The sequence below is a fragment of the Gymnoscopelus microlampas genome, assembly GCF_963454915.1.
Source record: "Gymnoscopelus microlampas genome assembly, chromosome: 5".
Lineage (NCBI taxonomy): Eukaryota > Metazoa > Chordata > Actinopteri > Myctophiformes > Myctophidae > Gymnoscopelus > Gymnoscopelus microlampas.
Genome location: NC_139942.1, coordinates 33419595 through 33439594, shown reverse-complemented (window position 1 = coordinate 33439594; position 20000 = coordinate 33419595). Strand labels below are relative to the sequence as shown.

At 42.0% G+C, this 20000-nt stretch overlaps 1 protein-coding gene across 1 annotated transcript in view; it reads right to left on the bottom strand.

The window, feature by feature from the left end:
* phlpp1 (PH domain and leucine rich repeat protein phosphatase 1) overlaps window positions 1–20000 on the bottom strand; it is a 76902-nt gene that overhangs the window by 23532 nt on the left and 33370 nt on the right. The window contains exons 2-4 of the mRNA XM_084058661.1: window positions 5849–6045; window positions 3005–3130; window positions 811–959 (exon numbers count right to left, since the gene is read on the bottom strand). Of these exons, the coding sequence (XP_083914787.1) occupies window positions 811–959; window positions 3005–3130; window positions 5849–6045 (472 nt within the window). The remainder of the gene's footprint in view (window positions 1–810; window positions 960–3004; window positions 3131–5848; window positions 6046–20000) is intronic.

Genomic DNA, 20000 nt, shown 5'->3' with positions numbered 1-20000 from the left:
TTTAAAATGATCGACTTCCTCACTGAGAATATCCTGTTAGTCCTGTTCCTGATCGTGTGTAAGCGTACCAATGATGACGGTCACCTAGAAATGTCATTGTTGGCTAGTGTTAGAAGAACACAGGCTTGCGCCATGACCCAAATGGTAAATTAAATGGAAAAATGTTCAGTGTTGCTCGTGCCGGATATTACAAACAAACAAACAAACAATTGGCCATGTTCACCGCGGTGAGACACTGGACGGGGAGGGTGATCTCTGTACAGTAGACATGTGGTTCTCTACTGTACACCCTTCCATAGACCAAACAGTAAAGGGTGATCAGCAGTGACAGAGACTACATTAGGGGAACAACTAAACAGGGGAGAGAAAAAGAAAACTGGAAAACAAAATCAAACCATTTCAAACTCTGTTTGGGTCTCCAGGGCAAGGATAACTATGGCTGCGTCTCCACTGTGGGCTATAGTTATCCCTGAACTGCCAAGTTCCCGGTTAAGCCTCGCAGCCCCCAGAGCCAGCTCTGTCCCGCAACGCAGCCAAGTCCCCCATCCGTCTTATGGCCAAAGGTGAGCTTTGCTAAACCATGTGAAGTCTTGTCCCGACCTGGCCAGCTTATCCCCCCCAACAAACCCCTGTCTGCCGCTGAGCAGAGTCACTCTTCCTCACCCCTAGACTCTCTCATTAATCTTTAACAAGGCCCCCCCCACATCCTTTGTCATCATCTTTAGCCTCTCTCTGGCCTCAGCGATCGCTTCCTTCCCTATATGAGTCAGCCTCGTATAGTGGCTGTTTGGAGTGACTTTGGCGCCGTACCTCTGTAGCTGCTGCAGCCGCTGGTCCTGGGGCAGGAAGTTGTGTTTGAGGTTGAGGTGGGTGAGGTCGAGGCTGTAGAACAGGTTAGGCGGGAGCTGTTCAAGGCTGCAGCAGGACAGGTCCACCGAGTGGATCCTCTGGGACACCATCTAGATGACACACACAGGTAGGGGGAGGGGAGAGAAAGACAGACAGGAAACCTGCTGTTTAAACATAGGGTGAGCATTATTTTCATTAACACAAACCGGGACCCTTTTAAATCGCTTATCATTAAGACCTGAGGTCGATTCAACATACTGTATGCCCTCTAAATCAGTAGTTCTCACACTTTATTTTTCAAAAATGTTCAAAAATAGCAGATGTGCGAGCTTGTATATCAGCTATTTTTGAATAGCCAACGCAAAAATCTAAAATGACACAGTTTCTTTCCTGGTTTTAATGGGTTAAAAATAGCGATTTCACAATGTGTCGTGAACTTGTAGATCGACTATTTGTGTTGCTTTTGGCAATTTCTTTTGACATTTTTTATTACATTTCTATTTTCACCTGCTGTTCTCATCAGGATGGCGGACAATTATTTTAGCTCTTGGCACACCTAGTAACTGCACCTTTCAACGGAAGCACTCAAAACAACTATATTATTTTACAATTAAAATAATGGCGAAAACCGGGGCCAATTTGGTAGTGAATGTTGAGGGAAAGAAACAGGACTTCTTAGTGTTTTATTGATATTTGTCGTGACTCTGGAGACCCACTCCAGCTTGAAACTGGGAGAATCCCAGCCAAACCAGGACACCTGGTCACTGTAGTTAAATGGGATTACAATCGACTGCCAGGAGACCTTGCAGGTTTTAGTGTGTGTGTCTCGTGTGGCTCGCCCTTAAGAGGTAAAGAGATCACTCCCGGCCAATCTGCTTAGGATTAGGCGGTAAGCAGAAGTCAAGGGAAAGTTTGCTGACATGTAGAAATCACAGTGAAACTCTCCAACCTGGTCCTGACAGAGTGAACAATGCGGTACTGTACCCCCCAGCCTTTCAGAGCACAGTTAGCTAGAGATTGGCCGTGACGGTGGCACGTGGCCCTCATCTCCAAGGTTCTATTCTGAGTGTCCCCTTGGGCACAAGTGACATCCATGTCCCTGATAATATTTAGAAAATAGGCTTTCTGGCTATGGCCTACTTGACTTCAAACGGTAGGAAGGAGAGAGAGAGAGCGGAGTGGTGTGCATGCGTTTGCATGGATTTTACGCACCCTGAGAGACTTGGACAGGGTGATATATTGCAGAGTGGGTGTATAGCAGTAAAGTATGTACACTACACTTCAATGCATGGCCATTTAAGATTTAGCGCTCATCTGGGCATTGGAGCCATATTTTCATATTTCAGCCGCCGTCAGGCGTGGTCTGATTTACAGTGTAGTTGACCCATGCGCAGGTTGAAGCCCATAGTAAATTATACATTGTCACAACTTGCAACAGCATTACTCACCAAAAATAACAGAGTTTCACTTGAAAAAAGTGGTGCTGTAACTGTTGTCGTAAGTTTTAGTGAATTAGATTTTAGGGAGCACATGAACATTAGTAACAGTAACAGACTTACTACTATATTTGTAAGGACTTTCCATTGAGACTCTAGCCCATAACCATCACCACTGCCTAACGAACCGGTAACCATGTTTAACCATCAAGTTGCAATTCATAATTCATCCGTTCATCTTGTGTTTTTTATTGCGTCATTTGTTTTGATTTGTATATGTATTGATTCTTCGGTAAAGCACTTTGTAACACTGTTTTGAAAGGTGCTATACAAACACAGTTTATTATTATTATAATTATAAGATTTATGGACCATACATATTTCAGTTCACTGAACTGAAACATAGCCAGGTTGTTCCCCTGACTGGATCAGTCAGCGCAGCAACACTTTCAGCCGAAAGTCGCCTCAGGCTATGGGATCTAAACACCAGGCACTCTCACGCTCGAAATGTGCCTTGTATTTCAAGAATGTAAACATGTTTATTTTAATTGACGAATGGCCTAAACTACACAGTGTTGGGTCTCTAGTGATCGGTTTCGGGGAAAATCAACTCCCCCTCCCCCTTGTAAATGGCTTGGAGAGGAGGCAATGTCAGAAATAGTTCAATGGTAGCAGAGATAGCAGTACAGGTACACACACACACACACACATGTACAGACCTTGGCAGCGTGTCTGTGCCAGCGCAGGTGCTCAGTGAAGCTGTCGAAGCTGACATAATAGGTTTGGCTCTGAGGTCCTGCCGAGCTAAAGGCCAAACAGTGGCTGTGCTTCTTCACCTCCTCCACCTGCAGAACGACACACACACACACACACACACACACACACACACACACACACACACAGTTCCATATTATGCATTAGACCACGGACCCCCATTTGATAATATTTGTATCTCTGGGACCCCAAACTTACAAGTATACAAATTTACTGTAACTCCATTTGCACACTCTCAGAGTTACAGACCAGTAAGTGTCCATTTGGTTCCTATTCCTAACTATCCATCATTTAGCTGGGGACCCCCTTGAAATGCCCCTTAAGGACCACTAGTATGGGATATTCTCTCCACTGACACCAGAATCAAGTAGCGAATCGAACACATTATAATTGTCTGCAGAATCTAATCGTAGATAATATATCGTCTCTGTCGTTACCTTTCAGGATTCAACAGGAGCAGATCTACAAGCTCAAAACGCGTCGCTTCGCACCGCGTTTCGAGCTTGTCGATCTGCTCCTTTTGATACTTTTGTGTGACGCTGTAGTGTGATCAAGTGGGGCGTTGATTTACATATGGAGATAAGAGGTTTCAACGATATGCACCACTGTCTGTCTGACTGTCTGAACACACACACACACACACACACACACACACACACACACACACACACACACACACAAGACATCTCATCAGGCTGGGCACAATTCTCATTTAACCCCTCCAATTCGGGAACGCATCTCTGTCATTTTATATGTCTTTGGCTGTAAAATAAATAGTAGATATACAAGCTCATAGTGCCGTGCTATGAGCTTGTAGATCTGCTATTTCTTTTCGTGAAAATGTGTGCAAATCTTTGAATATAATATTTTTTAAAGCGAACATTTGTGACTGGAACACAATATTAAAACATACAAATGTTCGCTTTAAAAAAATATATATTAAAAGATTTTCACGCTAAAAATGAATAAATAAATAGCAGATCTACAAGCTCATAGCCCGGCACTCGGTGCCGGGCTATGAGCTTGTATATCTGCTATTTTTGAATAGCCAAAGAAATCTAAAAATGACAAGAGATGCGTTACCCGGATTGAATGGGTTAAAAATAGCTTCAGTTTAGTGACGTCGATATCTGACGTTTAAAGCACGCTCGTATTCATGGCCCACGAGGCTACGCCGTGTCCAGTCAACCGCAAAAACGACCCTCCCTCGCGCGCGTAGTATAGCATGTTCACGCATGCATATGCACACGTATAGCATACTGCACGCATCAAACATGTCACATGTGCATGACATGAGCGAGGAGTACACACCGTGCCACATTCTGACTGTTACTTGAACTCTGAGAGAGTTAAATTAACACCTCGGCGGAACACACTTATGATATACGCACACACAAACATGCATTCATGCATGTATGTATGTATGTATGCACACTCACACACTCTGACTCATGCACACACACACACTCACACACTCCAGCACATTCGTGTGAGCAAATACTTTTCACACACGTGTGCGTACAGCCGTACACACACACACACACACACACACACACACACACACACACACACACACACACACGCACACGCACGCACACACACACACACACACACACTCTAGATGAAAGGCGGACTAGAGGTCATGGCCTGCGCTTGTGTTTGAACAGTGGGTGTGGTGGAATATGAAGTGTTCATTCATTGTGTCACAGGCGACAGATAGAAAAGGCCTTTTCAGGGGAGAGCCCTCAGAGCTTATCCAGTGACCACGCAGATACACCAGAGCCATTAAAGCCCTAACCACCAGATAAAACTCATTTACCAGAGACTTTCCTCCCAACTACAGAGAAGAGGGTCCGTTCAGAGAGCCCGGGACAGAAAGTGATAAGGCCTCTAAATGGTGAAAGAGTCCTCTACAGAGCGAAGGATCCATTAGGCCCGCACAATGGGCTTCATAGTGATAATCCCAGATAAGAAGCAGAAAATCAAAGACTTCCATGCATAATTCTGAGCACAGTGACACATGGGGGAACATGGCGGAGCGAGCACCATGCTGATTTCACGGTGGCCTGATGGCTTCATCGCGCTCCTCCAAGTTTTAGCAAAGCATGGATGAGGCTGTTGATGAGGATGAGGGACACACTCACAGGAATAGATGTCAGAGAGCTAGGGTTAGGATCCTTTTAGGACAGATATGATATATATGATATTGATATGTATTTGGCAGCGGACCCCCATCTGAATAGGCTTTGTGCCAGGGACCCCCAGAAGTGAAGGTTTAGGTAAAAAAAAGAATAATCAAAATATATAATATAAGATTTTCAATATTTTCCCAAATATTAAAAAAAAATAGCAGATATACAAGCTCGCAGCAAGGCAAGAAGTGACGCACCGTGAGCTTGTAGATCTGCTATTTGTCAATAGCCAACATATAATCCTCAGTGTTAACCACTTAAACCCCAGCATCGGTATTGTGGGGAAAGCTTTCGCAAAAAATTGCCAATCAACAAGCTCACAGCGCGACGCGTTCGTTGTGAGCTTGTCGATCAGCTATTTTCAGCTAAAGCTTTCCCCACAATAACAGAAAACAGAAAATACACTAGTATTGTGCCCTAAGGGACTCCAGTTACCCATATCTGGGGTTGAGTGGTTAATTTATGCATTTGAAAGTCCAAGAATGTACAAATGTTGTATTGTGTACCATTTTTTTGGTACACTCTCAGAGTTAAATTCAATGTCAGTGTGTGAACTGGTGGAGGTCATGGTGAGGTTGTGGGACCCTGCATGCATACCTTTCCTCCAATAAGAGGCAGGATGTGCATCTTGCCCGTCTGGCTCTCCTTGACAGAGGACACGATGAGGCACGTGCCACACAGGATGACCTGCCGTCTGGTCCAGCGGTTGACGGGCAGCTGGAGCTTCCCTTTGCGCACGTTGTATGTACCCGACAGTTGAACCCGCTCCGAGCTCTCCACGCTGTGAGGCTTCCCTGGAAAACGAAAGAGAAGGGAGACTTTTTAGTGTGCAGTCAATGTGCCTGTGTGTTAATAACTGCCAAAGTAAACTAGAGTGTATAAAGAAGTAGTAGATATACAAGCTCAAAAGTAGTAGATCTACAAGCTCAAAAGTAGTAGATCTACAAGCTCAAAAGTAGCAGATCTTCAAGCTCGAAACGCGTCGCGTTTCGCGCTTGTAGATCTGCTACTGTTGATACTTTTGTGTGAGGCTGTAGAGTGATCAAGTTGGGCATCAATTTACGAAAAAACGCAACAAGTTAGAATATGGAGATAAGAGATTTCTGCCAGACAGCGACAATATATAGCACAGACAATACGCATTATAGATAGCTTTTTATCCATTAGTAGTGTTTTGATAATGCTTCACTGCAGACAACAGACAGTGTTTTGGTTGCCTTGTGACAAAGCATATAAAGCAAATACTAGGGCTGGTTAATTAGCCCAATATATATATCGAAATCGATATTTAAGAACCAATAAGCGACTTAATCTTCCTCATGTAGGTAAAAAAAGTGTACTTGTGTAATAGCCTAGCCTGATTAGTCTGATGTACTACTTAACCCTGTATTATACTTGAAAATGCAAGTCCAACATCTCTACATACTGAAAATGGCCGATCTAAAATCTCATAAGGCTTTGCATTGCGACTTATTGTGAGCATGTAGATCTGCTATTTTTCACTATATAAATGTTCTATAATCGTTCATTAAATCGTAATTGAGGAAAAACGTTTGAAATAATCACAATATTGATTTGAAGTCATGTTGCCCAGCCCTAGCAAACACTAAGAACATGATCCTGTGGCTAACAGCTTATAACATTCAGCACGGAGCCAAAAAACTGGAAATATAACTGGTGTGGTTAACAGGCCAGCTCTGCGGACCTGTGTCAAAACAATGCTGTGTTCAGTGTTCATCACACAGGGTCTAAATATAATCAGGAAGCGCCTCGAATTGTCCTACTTTTTCCCCATTCGTTGCATTGAAGAGTTTCTGTTTCGGATTCGATGCCAGGCACACCACTCACAAGAAACTTTTTCTCTTGGAGAATTCCTTTATTCTCTGCATCCATCCACACGCCTGTCCTCCGTGGCCCTGTTCTCTCCCTCCCCTGTCGGCCTGCCAAACCTGACAGTCAGTCGTGCTTATCAGCTTACTGTCAGCCTGGCTGCCTTATCGCTCTGTCTAAACATCCACATGTTCTCCGTCTACCTCCACCTCCGCAGAAAGCCTCCCCGAATCGGATCTGGCACGCTCTGCTCTTCTCTCTCTCTGCCGTTCTTTATTCCTCCATCGGTATACAGTAGGTATGTCTCCTTTCCTCTAAAGCTTCGGCTTTTCCATTATCTTGTATATTTCATATAGTTATGCCACCTGGTTGCCTTCACGATCAGAAAAAGCTTAATTTATGGCTTGGATTGTGACGTTTTCCCGCGACAGACAGACAGACGCTGAGAATGTCTAACAAGTAACAACATCCTTCTTGCAAACTGTCTCATACTGTACATATTTCATTGGACTCCTAAAAAAAACAGATCAGAGTGAAAGATAGATGGGCGAAGAGAGACACAGTGTGGATAGCGCCGGAGTCAGTAGAGTAAGTACTGTAAGTGCTAGCGTGGTGAACATGCCCTTACTGCTCTGAATAATTTAACTCAGGACTTTAACATGCCGACTGTAACACTAACTTGGCAGACTACTGTACTCTACCTCGCTCATGCACACTGCCTTCAGCCAACACGCTTAACATCCTCCCGACCAGAGTTCCACACATTAGACACCAAGGTGGCTTAGCCAAGGCTCATCTGGGGGGGCTGGCCTGAGTGAGTAGAGAGACTAACTCTGGGAATTGGAAGGTCGTCGGTTCAACCGGTGACACAACCATGTGTCGAAGTGTCTATGAGCATGACACTTAACCCCTAACTGCTCCCCGAGTGCCGTTTCAATGGCAGCCACGGCTCCTCCTAATTAGGATGGGTAAATGGTGCATTTATATAGGCTTTACATAGATTCACACACACATTCATACACTGATTGGCGGAGGAATCCATGCAAGGCTCCAACCTGCTCATCGGGAGCAATTAGGGGTTCAGCGTCTTGCTCAAGGACACTTCCGACACTAACCCTGGGGGAGTCTGGGATCGAACTGTGAACCTTGCGGTTCACCATCCGGCCGCTCTATACCGGCCACTCTACCCCTGAGCCACTGCCGCCCCATAAAAGGCAGATGAACATTTTCTCTGGGGAGAAAGACCCCACTTTGAAAACCACTGGTGTGACTCACCTATAGTTTTGCTTGAATGGTTGAATGCTGAATGTGCAAGAACACACACGACGCACGTGAAGACTGTTAAAGTAGAACGCTTGCCAGTATACACTCAAACAGCAACCAGTATCATACTATACATATAAAGTACATACTAACCATGATGAATGCTCAAACAGCAACCTGTATCACACTATGAACACACAAACCCTGATGAGCACACACAGTCTTCCATAACGGCTGAGCATCAGGAGACGGGAACATTTTACATTAGCCAAATTATTCACAAGCTTTTAGCCTCAATATGTCACATGGTCTTATTCTTACTATTTTTAGGCCTTCCTTGGAACATGCTCACAGACACAAAACACACACACACTCCACTTTCTACTTTTGTTTCTCACGTGCAGTCTACACACACACACACACACACACACACACACACACACACACACACATCCTTCTGCTTAGCTGTGACAGTGACATTGATGAACCACTCCCAGGGCGTGCATTCGTCTAATTGTCCCTCTGTCTGAATATTACTTAAAAGACCAAACACAGGAATGGACGTTTTGAAGAAGGAGGAGGAGAACAATACGCAATAAGGGCTGAAGAAGTGGGACACAGAGAGAGAAAACAAGCCAACTGTATATGGGTGGGTGTCGCACTGTTAGAGGGGCTTTTCCTCATCTCTCACACACATGGACATGCAGGGCACTGGACGTAAGTGGGACTCTCGCGTGAGCTTCCTGTTTGCGTGGGGGTCGAGTGGGGTGGGGGGGTCAAGCAGGGGTGGGGGGAGGGTGGCCATGCAACAGATCTCCTGCGGGAATCAAGCCGGTGGACACGTGTGGGAATGGATCATGTGGTTGGATGGATGCACTATCCCATTCAGCCACCGGTGCAGCCCCTCTGCTGCAAGAGCAGATATATTTTGAGCCGTCTTGCTCCCAGTGTTGCAGAGATATTAGTCACTGTGTGTCCACCCTGTAACCTACGGTGTAGAGATGTTGGACTTGCATAACGTCACTGTTGTCGGGGGAAAGAAACCTCTTATCTCCACGTTCTGACTTTGTGTGTTTTTTTTTAAATGAACGCTCTACTTGAATATACTACAAGCGTCACACAAAAGAATCGAAAGTTAGCAGATCTACAAGCTTGAATTTTGAGCTTGTAGATCTGCTACTTTTGCTGAAAAAGTAACAGTTTTGGACATGTGAGGTTTCCGCCCCGACAGAGACGATAAGATGTGTGTGTAACAATAACGGGAAGGCTTGGCGAGGTAGGTGTGTGCACCCGCTGAAGGAGTGCGTTCGTTCGTTCCGTCTATTCCCAGACCCTCTGTGGGAGTAGGAGAAACAGGAGGTGCATCTGCACACAGACACGTACAGCGCATGTGTGTGTGTGTGTGTGTGTGTGTGTGTGAGAAGGAGTGGGTAGTGAGCGCATGGAGTGGGGCGTGTGTTGCTTTCGCCGTTTCTAAGGATGGTTTCCTTCCTTTTCCCCGAGATCAGGAAAAGACTCGTTTCCCTTTCCACGCTTGGTTCCAAAAAAAATCCCATGTTGTATACACAGTCAAATCCTCAGCGTTAATTCATCTCTGGGAGTGTATGCAGGCAGTGGTGGAAAAAGTACTCGCATTTCTTACTTAAGTAAAAGTATCAGTACTGCACTGTAGAAATACTCTGCTACAAGTAAAAGTCCGGAATTAAAAATGTACTTGAGTAAAAGTACACTCCCAGAGTTACAAATGGATTAATTAACGGATTTGACGGTGTATGGATTCCTCTATAATGACGGCCCTGGTGAAGGATTTTACATATTCACGTCCAACTGCAATTCCCTCCAGTGACTACGCAATATGAAAGAAGAAATGACACACAGTGAGACCCCAACGTGCACAGGCGACTAATTCTTTATTTGATATGCTCAACATGCTATCGCCAGCCACATCTTTCTCCCACTGATAAGCCACACAGTCATTTTCTATTGCTGTGTGGAGCAGGACGTGAGGGAAATTAATGCCTGCTCCCAGGAACATACTTTCTGGATTTCCCATACAGTGCACGTGATTAAATGTTAAGGCTGTGGTGGGAAAAGTACTCAATTTGTTTTACTTAAGTAAAAGTATCAATACTGCAATGTAGAAGTACTCTGTTACATGTAAAAGTCCGGAATTCAAAATCGACTTGAGTAAAAGTACAAAAGTATTGTTATCAAAAAGTACCAAAAGTAAAAGTACTAAAATGTTTGAAAATAGCAGATCTACAAGCTCACATTGAAGATCGGCTATTTTCAAATAGCCTAGGTATAAAAGTGGTAAAGTGGTTCATGTATGTTATATAATGTAATAATTTATATCTGTATCTATCTATAAGTTTTCAACTAATTGTACTGGAGTAAAAGTACAATATTTTCCTCTGAGATGTAGTGGAGTAGAAGTAAAAGTATAGACAATTGGAAATACTAAAGTACCTCAAAAGTAAAAGTACCTCAAAATCGTACTTAAGTACTTAGTTACTTTACACCACTGTTAACAGGGAACCAGGAAATGCATGGCTATCCACGTTCCGTACTGTACTGCCCTCACTCACATGTGAGTGAGTGAGAGACCTACAGTACTGGAGCGTTCCAGATGGGACACAATCCAAGCCTACTGGCAACCACTCTCAAACAGGTGGTGGCTAAACACTGATTTTGGATGGCTGGGTACAATTAGCGGACGCCGACAGGACAACATGCAACATTTCTGCAAAAGTGAGCAATTCCGGTGTTGGAATTATGCATTCTCTGTCCAAAAGGACATGTATCGCATTACAATTCTTGAATACGTGAGAACCTCTCAATCTGTAAGATTTGCAGCTTTAGATTCGTGGTCTTGTCTTTACAAGGATAGACTCGACCGCAAGGACAATGCAAACAAACTGCTTATTGCAGAGAATGCAGACCACAGTATTTTTAGCAAATGTTAGCTAGTTTCCAGTGTCCGTCCTTGGAACAGGCTTGCACACATGGGAGTTGGGTGCCCTTGCTTGGGATCGCCGTGGCAGTAGTTTTGAACCAGCAAACTTTCAACTACTGTACTACAGTAAGCAAAGCACCCTCCTGTAACAACCTGCAGCCCATGCAGTCCATTCACAAAAGGCATCCGGGTCAGAACACAAAGTAAGCCTTATATTATACTTAGTTGCACACTAGCATAACTTACGAATCAAAAATAGTCTACAAGTTCAGAACACATCACAATGCGACACGGTGTGAGCTTGTACATCAGCTATTTTCGGTGTGCGACATAAGATGCACAATAAAGTTTAAGTCAAGGCATAACTTCTCTCCTCTGTCCGCTTTAGGAGATCCAAGGCTCTCTGCTCCACGTTACAACCAGGCCACTTTCCCTGTTAATCAGCCTCACGTGCTCAATGCAACCTGACATCAGTGCACCTCCACTACAGGACTGGGTATACCTTACCTTAGGGCACCGATGACCCACATAAAGAGGCACAGCAGAGCACGAGTATACTAAAGACAAGCATACAAATGCATTCATGCATACACTCAGAAACATACGTATGTATGCACGCATGTGTGTGTGTGTGTGTGTGTGTGTGTGTGTGTGTGTGTGTGTGTGTGTGTGTGTGTGTGTGTGTGTGTGTGTGTGTGTGTGTGTGTGTGTGTGTGTGTGTGTGTGTGTGTGTGTGCTTGCACGTGTAATGTTACATTGCTGTGGATTGTGACAGTTGTGACTCCGGGGTGTGTCATCATTTTTACATCTTAAGTCTCCGATGCCGGTTGTTTCGGGGCCTCTTAGGCTCACACCACAGAGAAGGAGAGAGCTATAATATTACAAAAAAAATATTCATGGGATTAGTATTTACTATGTTTGAGGTGGTGTTAAATGAAAATGCAAGTGGAAGGAATCCAATGTGAGACACAGAGAGAGAGATGGGGAGGCTGGGAATGCAAGAGTGAGGCCAGCTGTTACGCTGGTCCATAAATAGCTCTACTGTCCTTCTGTTAACAGCACACACACACACACACACACACACACACACACACACACACACACACACAATGTCAAACCACATCTGCCTAAAAAAGGCACATCTTCGTGCGAGTATAACCGGGGCGGCCCCATCGAACTTCCTCGAAGTCTCATCGAATCAAAATTAATTCAGACCATTTCCTCATTTTTCTTCTGCATTTCCCTCGTCTCTTTCTCTTTCTTTCTCACGTTCTTCCTCTGTGTGTGCAGTGCGCTCAGACGGAAAGGCGACCACAGCCACAGCCACAGCCACACACACACGCTCAGCCTGGCTCAGTGTGCTCAGGTGGTACAGCTAGCTGGCCGGGCCCTGGCAGAGGTGGCGGTGAGAGCCATAGCGGGTGACAGGCTGTTCACTGCAGTCAAGCCAAGCGGGCCAATCCAAGACACGGCAGCACAATTATCCAAGCCCATCTGCTGTCACAGCCTCCGTTGAGCCCGACTTATGCTTCGTCATACGATGCGTCGCACGCCTGCAAATAGCAGATCTGCAAGCTCAAAGCGGGGTCGCGGGCTCGCAGGTGTGCTATTTTCGGCGCGCGATATACCGCCGTACCACAGCACGCTCTTTTAGGACGGGGCCAATAACGTGTTAGGTGCACGAGAGCGTGCATGAACTGTCAACGCGCGTTGGCGAGGCAGGGAAAACGAGGTGGGAGATTGTCTGTGGGGGTCTCGCGGCCTTTTAAACCCAATAAATCCACACTTTCACAGTTTTGTGAAAGAAGTGTAATCCTTAATTAGTACCTTCCTAATCCTCTGAGCATCCTCTTTTAAAAGTTCCCAGATGTTTCGCCAACAAAAGTTCACAGATGTTCTCCTACAAATGAGGCCGCAGGGACTTACAGTACAGCGGGCGCTCCTTCAACAAATGTTATATATATGGAATGCGATACAGTCACACATAATCAGTGTCATCTTTTTCATAGTACTGTATAGAGAGACAGGAAACAGGGAGAGAGTCAGCGAGTGACATGCAGCAGGAGTATGGGAATCGAACCGGGCTATGTGGTACGTGCCTTGACCACTTAGCTAGAGCACAGTGTGTCATCTTTTCAATCACTTCTTATTTTTCATATAGTGTACTGTGTATATATAGTAATATACATAATCACCGTCTGTCCCCTGTATAAACCACCCTCGGAGGCCGACCTCTTCCATGTGGGACCTGAGACGAGGGCGTGGCTGTACGCTACTGAGCTGGACATCTGATGATGACACACGAAAGAAGAAGTAATATACTATTACGTTCAAGTTCAGTCAGATAACTCTTGGATAAATATCTATGAACATGCCAGCATGAAGATATTCTTCCAAATAGAATATGAAAGGGAATCAGTGGTGGAAAAAGTACTCAAATGTTTTACTTAAGTAAAAGTATCAATACTGCAATGTAGAAGTACTCTGCTACAAGTAAAAGTCCGGAATTCAAAATGTACTTGAGTGAAAGTATGAGAGTATTGGCATCAAAATATACTTAAAGTACCAAAAGTAAAAGTACAAAAATGTTTGTAAATAGCCAATCTACAAGCTCACAACACGTCGCGATACGACGCGTTGTGGAGTAAAAGTATAATATTTTCCTCAGAGATGTAGTGGAGTAGAAGTAAAAGTATTGAAAATTGGCAATACTCCTCAAAAGTGTACTTAAGTACAGTACTTGAGTAAATGTACTTTGTTACTTTACACCACTGAAGGGATTGAAATAGCAAGGTTAAGGGAATCATACAAAAACAAAGCCCACAGGTGGATGCTGGGGTGGTGGTGGTTGTGGTGGGAGCACAGCCAAACTTCATAGAGCAAAGCAGCAAGACAGCAGAGCAGCAAGACAGCAGAATGAGCAGGTAAGCAGGGAGGTTAAAATAGCCAATGAGATGAAGCGTGCATGTGACTGATCTGATAAGTCACATGCACGCTTCAGGAGCGGTGATCATCACCTGACGCTGAGTTGGCACGGCTCTGAGGGAGAGCCTCTTTTACTGTTAGGTATGGAAGTCCATAGGTCCAAAAATTAAATAATAAATATCACAATGAAATAAATAATACACACAATGATATAAATACAAAATACAATTAAATAAATAAAAAATACAATTAAATAAATACATTTATTTATTTATTGTGTACTTTGTTTTATATCATTGAGTTTTCTATTTATTTCTTTGTGGTTCTTATTTATTTCATTGTAACTTTTAATGTCAACCTACATATATTACATGATGCCACTTTTAGCTATTTAATCAAGTCCATAGGTCCAAAAATTAAAAAATAAATATCGCAATGAAATTAATAAAATCCACAATGAATTAGATAAAAAACTCAATGATATAAATAAAAATACAATTAAATAAATAAAAAATACAATTAAATACATAAATGTATTTATTTATTGTGTAATGTTTTCTATTTTATTGTGTTTTATATTTATTTCATTGTGACTTTTAATGTCAACCTATATATATTACATGTTGCCACTTTTAGCTATTTCATAAGGTACATTGGTCCAAAAATGTTATAACAAATACCACAATGAAATATATAAAAAACATAATGATATAAATAAAAAATGCAAATAAATAAATAAATACATGTATTTATTTTTTAGTGTTTTTCATTTAATTGTGCTTTTTATTTATTTATTTTGTCATTTATTTAATGGTTCTTTTATTTCATGCTGTCTTTAAAAAAGAATGGCTTTCATTTACAGGATAATGGTTTGACATCGCCGTCTGTCAATCAACAGGAATGGGGCGGGACCATAGGGCGGGACCTATTTGCTGATTGGGTAATCCCTGGCTCTGGATTACTTTGGTCTGTCTGTAAACATAGGAGACTGAAGCCAGCTCCGCCATTTTTAAATCCCACTGAATATCACTAGTGTTTTTATCTGTAGGTAAAGTAGGCCTATTATAATCGATTTTGAAGTAAAAGTTATGGCATATTTGAATGAGAATGACTTGAGGAATGTGATGTTTACTTTAGATTAGATAGTTGTTGTTTTTTTCGCGGACCCCCCGCGGACCCCCCCGCGATTTCCTCCCTCACAAAAATGATAGCCTACTTACTTTTTAATGGGGTTTTTTCTTCACACATTTGGTAAATAGATCAGAGAGAGAGTGAGAGAAGTTGCCACAATAAGGTGTCAACGAGGTGGTCAGCAGTGTAAATGGCTCTTACAATTTAAATAAGGCTACAATGACCAGTTACAGATACACTTCATCCACCTGAAAGGTGCGAATAGTTGCTACTATACTTTTTGGGAGGGATGTTCAGAAATAAAAATGACCAAAAAAATGACAGTATCAGTATGCTCAGGTTTAAAAACGTGACAGTGCTTACAGACAAATGATATGCTTGGCTTGATTAATAAACTAAATTGAAAAAAGAAAGAAAAAACAGATTACAGGACAACAATATCAGATATCCCCATCATGCAAGAATAATGACAGTAAACTCAAATAGCATTCAATGTGGGTTAATAATGAAAAAATATGTAATCAGTTACTTCAACTTGATTATATGCAAGTATAAAGACCGTAAAACTATATATACATTGGGGGTGGTTAATAATGAATAATACGAATGAATATTTGATGGGGCCCTGGGTCCGCGGAAGTTTACAAAATGGTGGAGGGGGTCCTTTGGTCCTAAAAGGATGGGGACCCCTGAGATAAAGAATGCCAGTGTTAAACATTACTTACAGCGGCCCTGAAGGTTAAATCTGTACTCCAGGTTGAACACCTGTATATCGAATGAACATTTTAAATTAAATGTTCAATAAGGAGGTTCAAGCATGTTTGTTTTTACTTTCTTTTCTTTTTTCCCAAGTTTTTTTTTTCCATAAGCAGAATTAGAGGGTATCCAACAACATAATTATGATTTGTTTTGGTTTTCATTTAATTTAATTGTATTATTTAAATATTGTGTTATATATACATCATGGGTTTTCCTTTCCTTTAATGCCTATGCGAACCCGGGGGTCTGGTGAAGGGGGTAAGAAGCGGCCTGGGTTGTTTTACAATCACATGACCACCAGATCAGAGGACGAGAATGTCCCTATTTCTAGCAGGCAAAGTGCCTCCCTGATTGGCACAGCATCGATGGTTGGACTGGGGTAAGTCCCTGCGACATACTAGCGTCATGTTCAGGGGATGTGCTTGTACATCAAGCTGCCTTACGCTAAGGAAACAGGCTTCTGCCCTATGGGCCTCAGGGCTCGGCAAGGCTTACTTATAAGCAGGGTATCTCAGATCTGGTTCAGAACCTGTATGGAATTGTCACGGAAATCTTACAATTTGGAACTATACACAGTTGGATAATGTTGATCTTGTGGTCTTCACAGCCAATGGTCACCACACGAATCATGCCATAGCCAGTCAGTTTGTGCAGAATCTAGCAGATATCCTCTTCACTGGAGGAGCCACTCCTGGTACTGGGGTCATATCACTAAAACTACCCCCGTCCTCGTACCTCGAAGCGGGGAAACTTTGTCTAGCTGATAAGAGAGATTGAGCATTATACAGGCCCCAATAAGATGTCTCTATATACCAGCTCTAAAACAAGGACCAAGAACTGATGCTATCCAAGATGCCATCAACCACAGTGTTTCAAGAGCACAGAAGGAGGACACTGCTTGGCTCTGTCAGCTCCACTCTTCCCCTGGGCTGGTTGGCCTATAATGTTGTGCAAGATCACAATGGTGATGAAGCTGAAAACAATAAGTGTCTTTGTCCTCTGCTTGACTTGCCCCCTGCCCATCATGATACAGTGCTCAGTACCACTGCCTACTTAAGATACATCACTCAGCATGAGCTACAGTCATATAACGTTTGACATGCAGCTGTATGGTCGCTTGCCTGATCTAGTGGAGTGATCCACAGCGTCGACAGCGATGGTCATTAGTGGTGCTCAGACCTGGGATGATGCACACTCTAATGTCTTTTGTCGGCTTAACCCGATAACAGATTGATTCAACAGCTGTGGAGGTGGAGAAGCTAGTAGGTGTGTCATTTGGAGTCCATCTTTAATGGAAAGGCCTGGCCCAAGGCTGTGCCTTCTGCATGGTAGTGCAATGTTCATTCTCTGATACCGATATACAGGTGTTCAACCTGGAGTACAGATTTAACCTTCAGGGCCGCCGTAAGTAATGTTTAACACTGGCATTCTCTATCTCAGGGGTCCCCATCCTTTTAGGACCAAAGGACCCCCTCCACAATTTTGTAAACTTCCGCGGACCCAGCGCCCCATCAAATATTCATTCGTATTATTCATTATTAACCACCCCCAATGTATATATAGTTTTACGGTATTTATACTTGCATATAATCAAGTTGAAGTAACTGATTACATATTTTTTCATTATTAACCCACATTGAATGCTATTTGAGTTTACTGTCTTTATTCTTGCATGATGGGGATATCAGATATCGTTGTCCTGTAATCTGTTTTTTATCTTTCTTTTTTCAATTTAGTTTATTAATCAAGCCAAGCATATAATTTGTCTGTAAGCACTGTCACGTTTTTAAACCTGAGCATACTGATACTGTCATTTTTTTGGTCATTTTTATTTCTGAACATCCCTCCCAAAAAGTATAGTAGCAACTATTCGCACCTTTCAGGTGGATGAAGTGTATCTGTAACTGGTCATTGTAGCCTTATTTAAATTGTAAGAGCCATTTACACTGCTGACCACCTCGTTGACACCTTATTGTGGCAACTTCTCTCACTCTCTCTCTCTCTGATCTATTTACCAAATGTGTGAAGAAAAAAACCCATTAAAAAGTAAGTAGGCTATCATTTTTGTGAGGGAGGAAATCGCGGGGGGGTCCGCGGGGGGTCCGCGAAAAAAACAACAACTATCTAATCTAAAGTAAACATCACATTCCTCAAGTCATTCTCATTCAAATATGCCATAACTTTTACTTCAAAATCGATTATAATAGGCCTACTTTACCTACAGATAAAAACACTAGTGATATTCAGTGGGATTTAAAAATGGCGGAGCTGGCTTCAGTCTCCTATGTTTACAGACAGACCAAAGTAATCCAGAGCCAGGGATTACCCAATCAGCAAATAGGTCCCGCCCTATGGTCCCGCCCCATTCCTGTTGATTGACAGACGGCGATGTCAAACCATTATCCTGTAAATGAAAGCCATTCTTTTTTAAAGACAGCATGAAATAAAAGAACCATTAAATAAATGACAAAATAAATAAATAAAAAGCACAATTAAATGAAAAACACTAAAAAATAAATAAATGTATTTATTTATTTATTTGCATTTTTTATTTATATCATTATGTTTTTTATATATTTCATTGTGGTATTTGTTATAACATTTTTGGACCAATGTACCTTATGAAATAGCTAAAAGTGGCAACATGTAATATATATAGGTTGACATTAAAAGTCACAATGAAATAAATATAAAACGCAATAAAATAGAAAACATTACACAATAAATAAATACATTTATGTATTTAATTGTATTTTTTATTTATTTAATTGTATTTTTATTTATATCATTGAGTTTTTTATCTAATTCATTGTGGATTTTATTAATTTCATTGCGATATTTATTTTTTAATTTTTGGACCTATGGACTTGATTAAATAGCTAAAAGTGGCATCATGTAATATATGTAGGTTGACATTAAAAGTTACAATGAAATAAATAAGAACCACAAAGAAATAAATAGAAAACTCAATGATATAAAACAAAGTACACAATAAATAAATAAATGTATTTATTTAATTGTATTTTTTATTTATTTAATTGTATTTTGTATTTATATCATTGTGTGTATTATTTATTTCATTGTGATATTTATTATTTAATTTTTGGACCTATGGACTTCCATAGTTAGGTACCTGAACCTGAATATTATACGACTGTGTGTGTGTGTCTGTGTGTGTGTGTGTGTGTGTGTGCATACAGTATACATTAACCCATTAAGACCTGAGGCGATTCTTTAAAAAAATCTAAATGTCAACAGTTTTTTGAAAAAAATCTGGAAAATATTTTTTCACGATTTTTCAAAAATAGCAGATCTGCAAGCTCATAGCGCGGCACTCGGTGCCGCGCTATGAGCTTGTAGATCTGCTATTTTTGAATAGCCCAAAGAAATCTTAAAATGAGACGCAGATGCGTCCCCGGTATCAATGAGTTAAATTATATTATACAGTACATTATATATATAGATTCTTGAATCTTGCATATATATTACAGTATACATTTAATCTGCCGGGAAAACAGAGAGAGTATAGGGGACGGGGAGTGACATGCGACAAAAGGTCCGCCCAGCCTGGGAATCAAACCGAGGGGGTTTATTTGGGGGCCCAGGGAGTTGCCTTTGCCACCCACTATATATAGTTTTCGCATTTAACCTCAAACTCAGTTAATTTACACATATTTTCTCCAACTCTGATTTTTTTTTTGTGCAAATTAACTAAATTGCAGATCAACGCTAAATGCATCTCAATCCACGTCCGACCGCCTACGAACAAGATGTGACATGTGACACGTATTTTCTTGTCTGCAAACCATGCATTCATTAACCACATTCAACCTGGCAATCTGGAATGTCATTATAGTTTAAAATTGTCAAATATGTTCTTTCTTA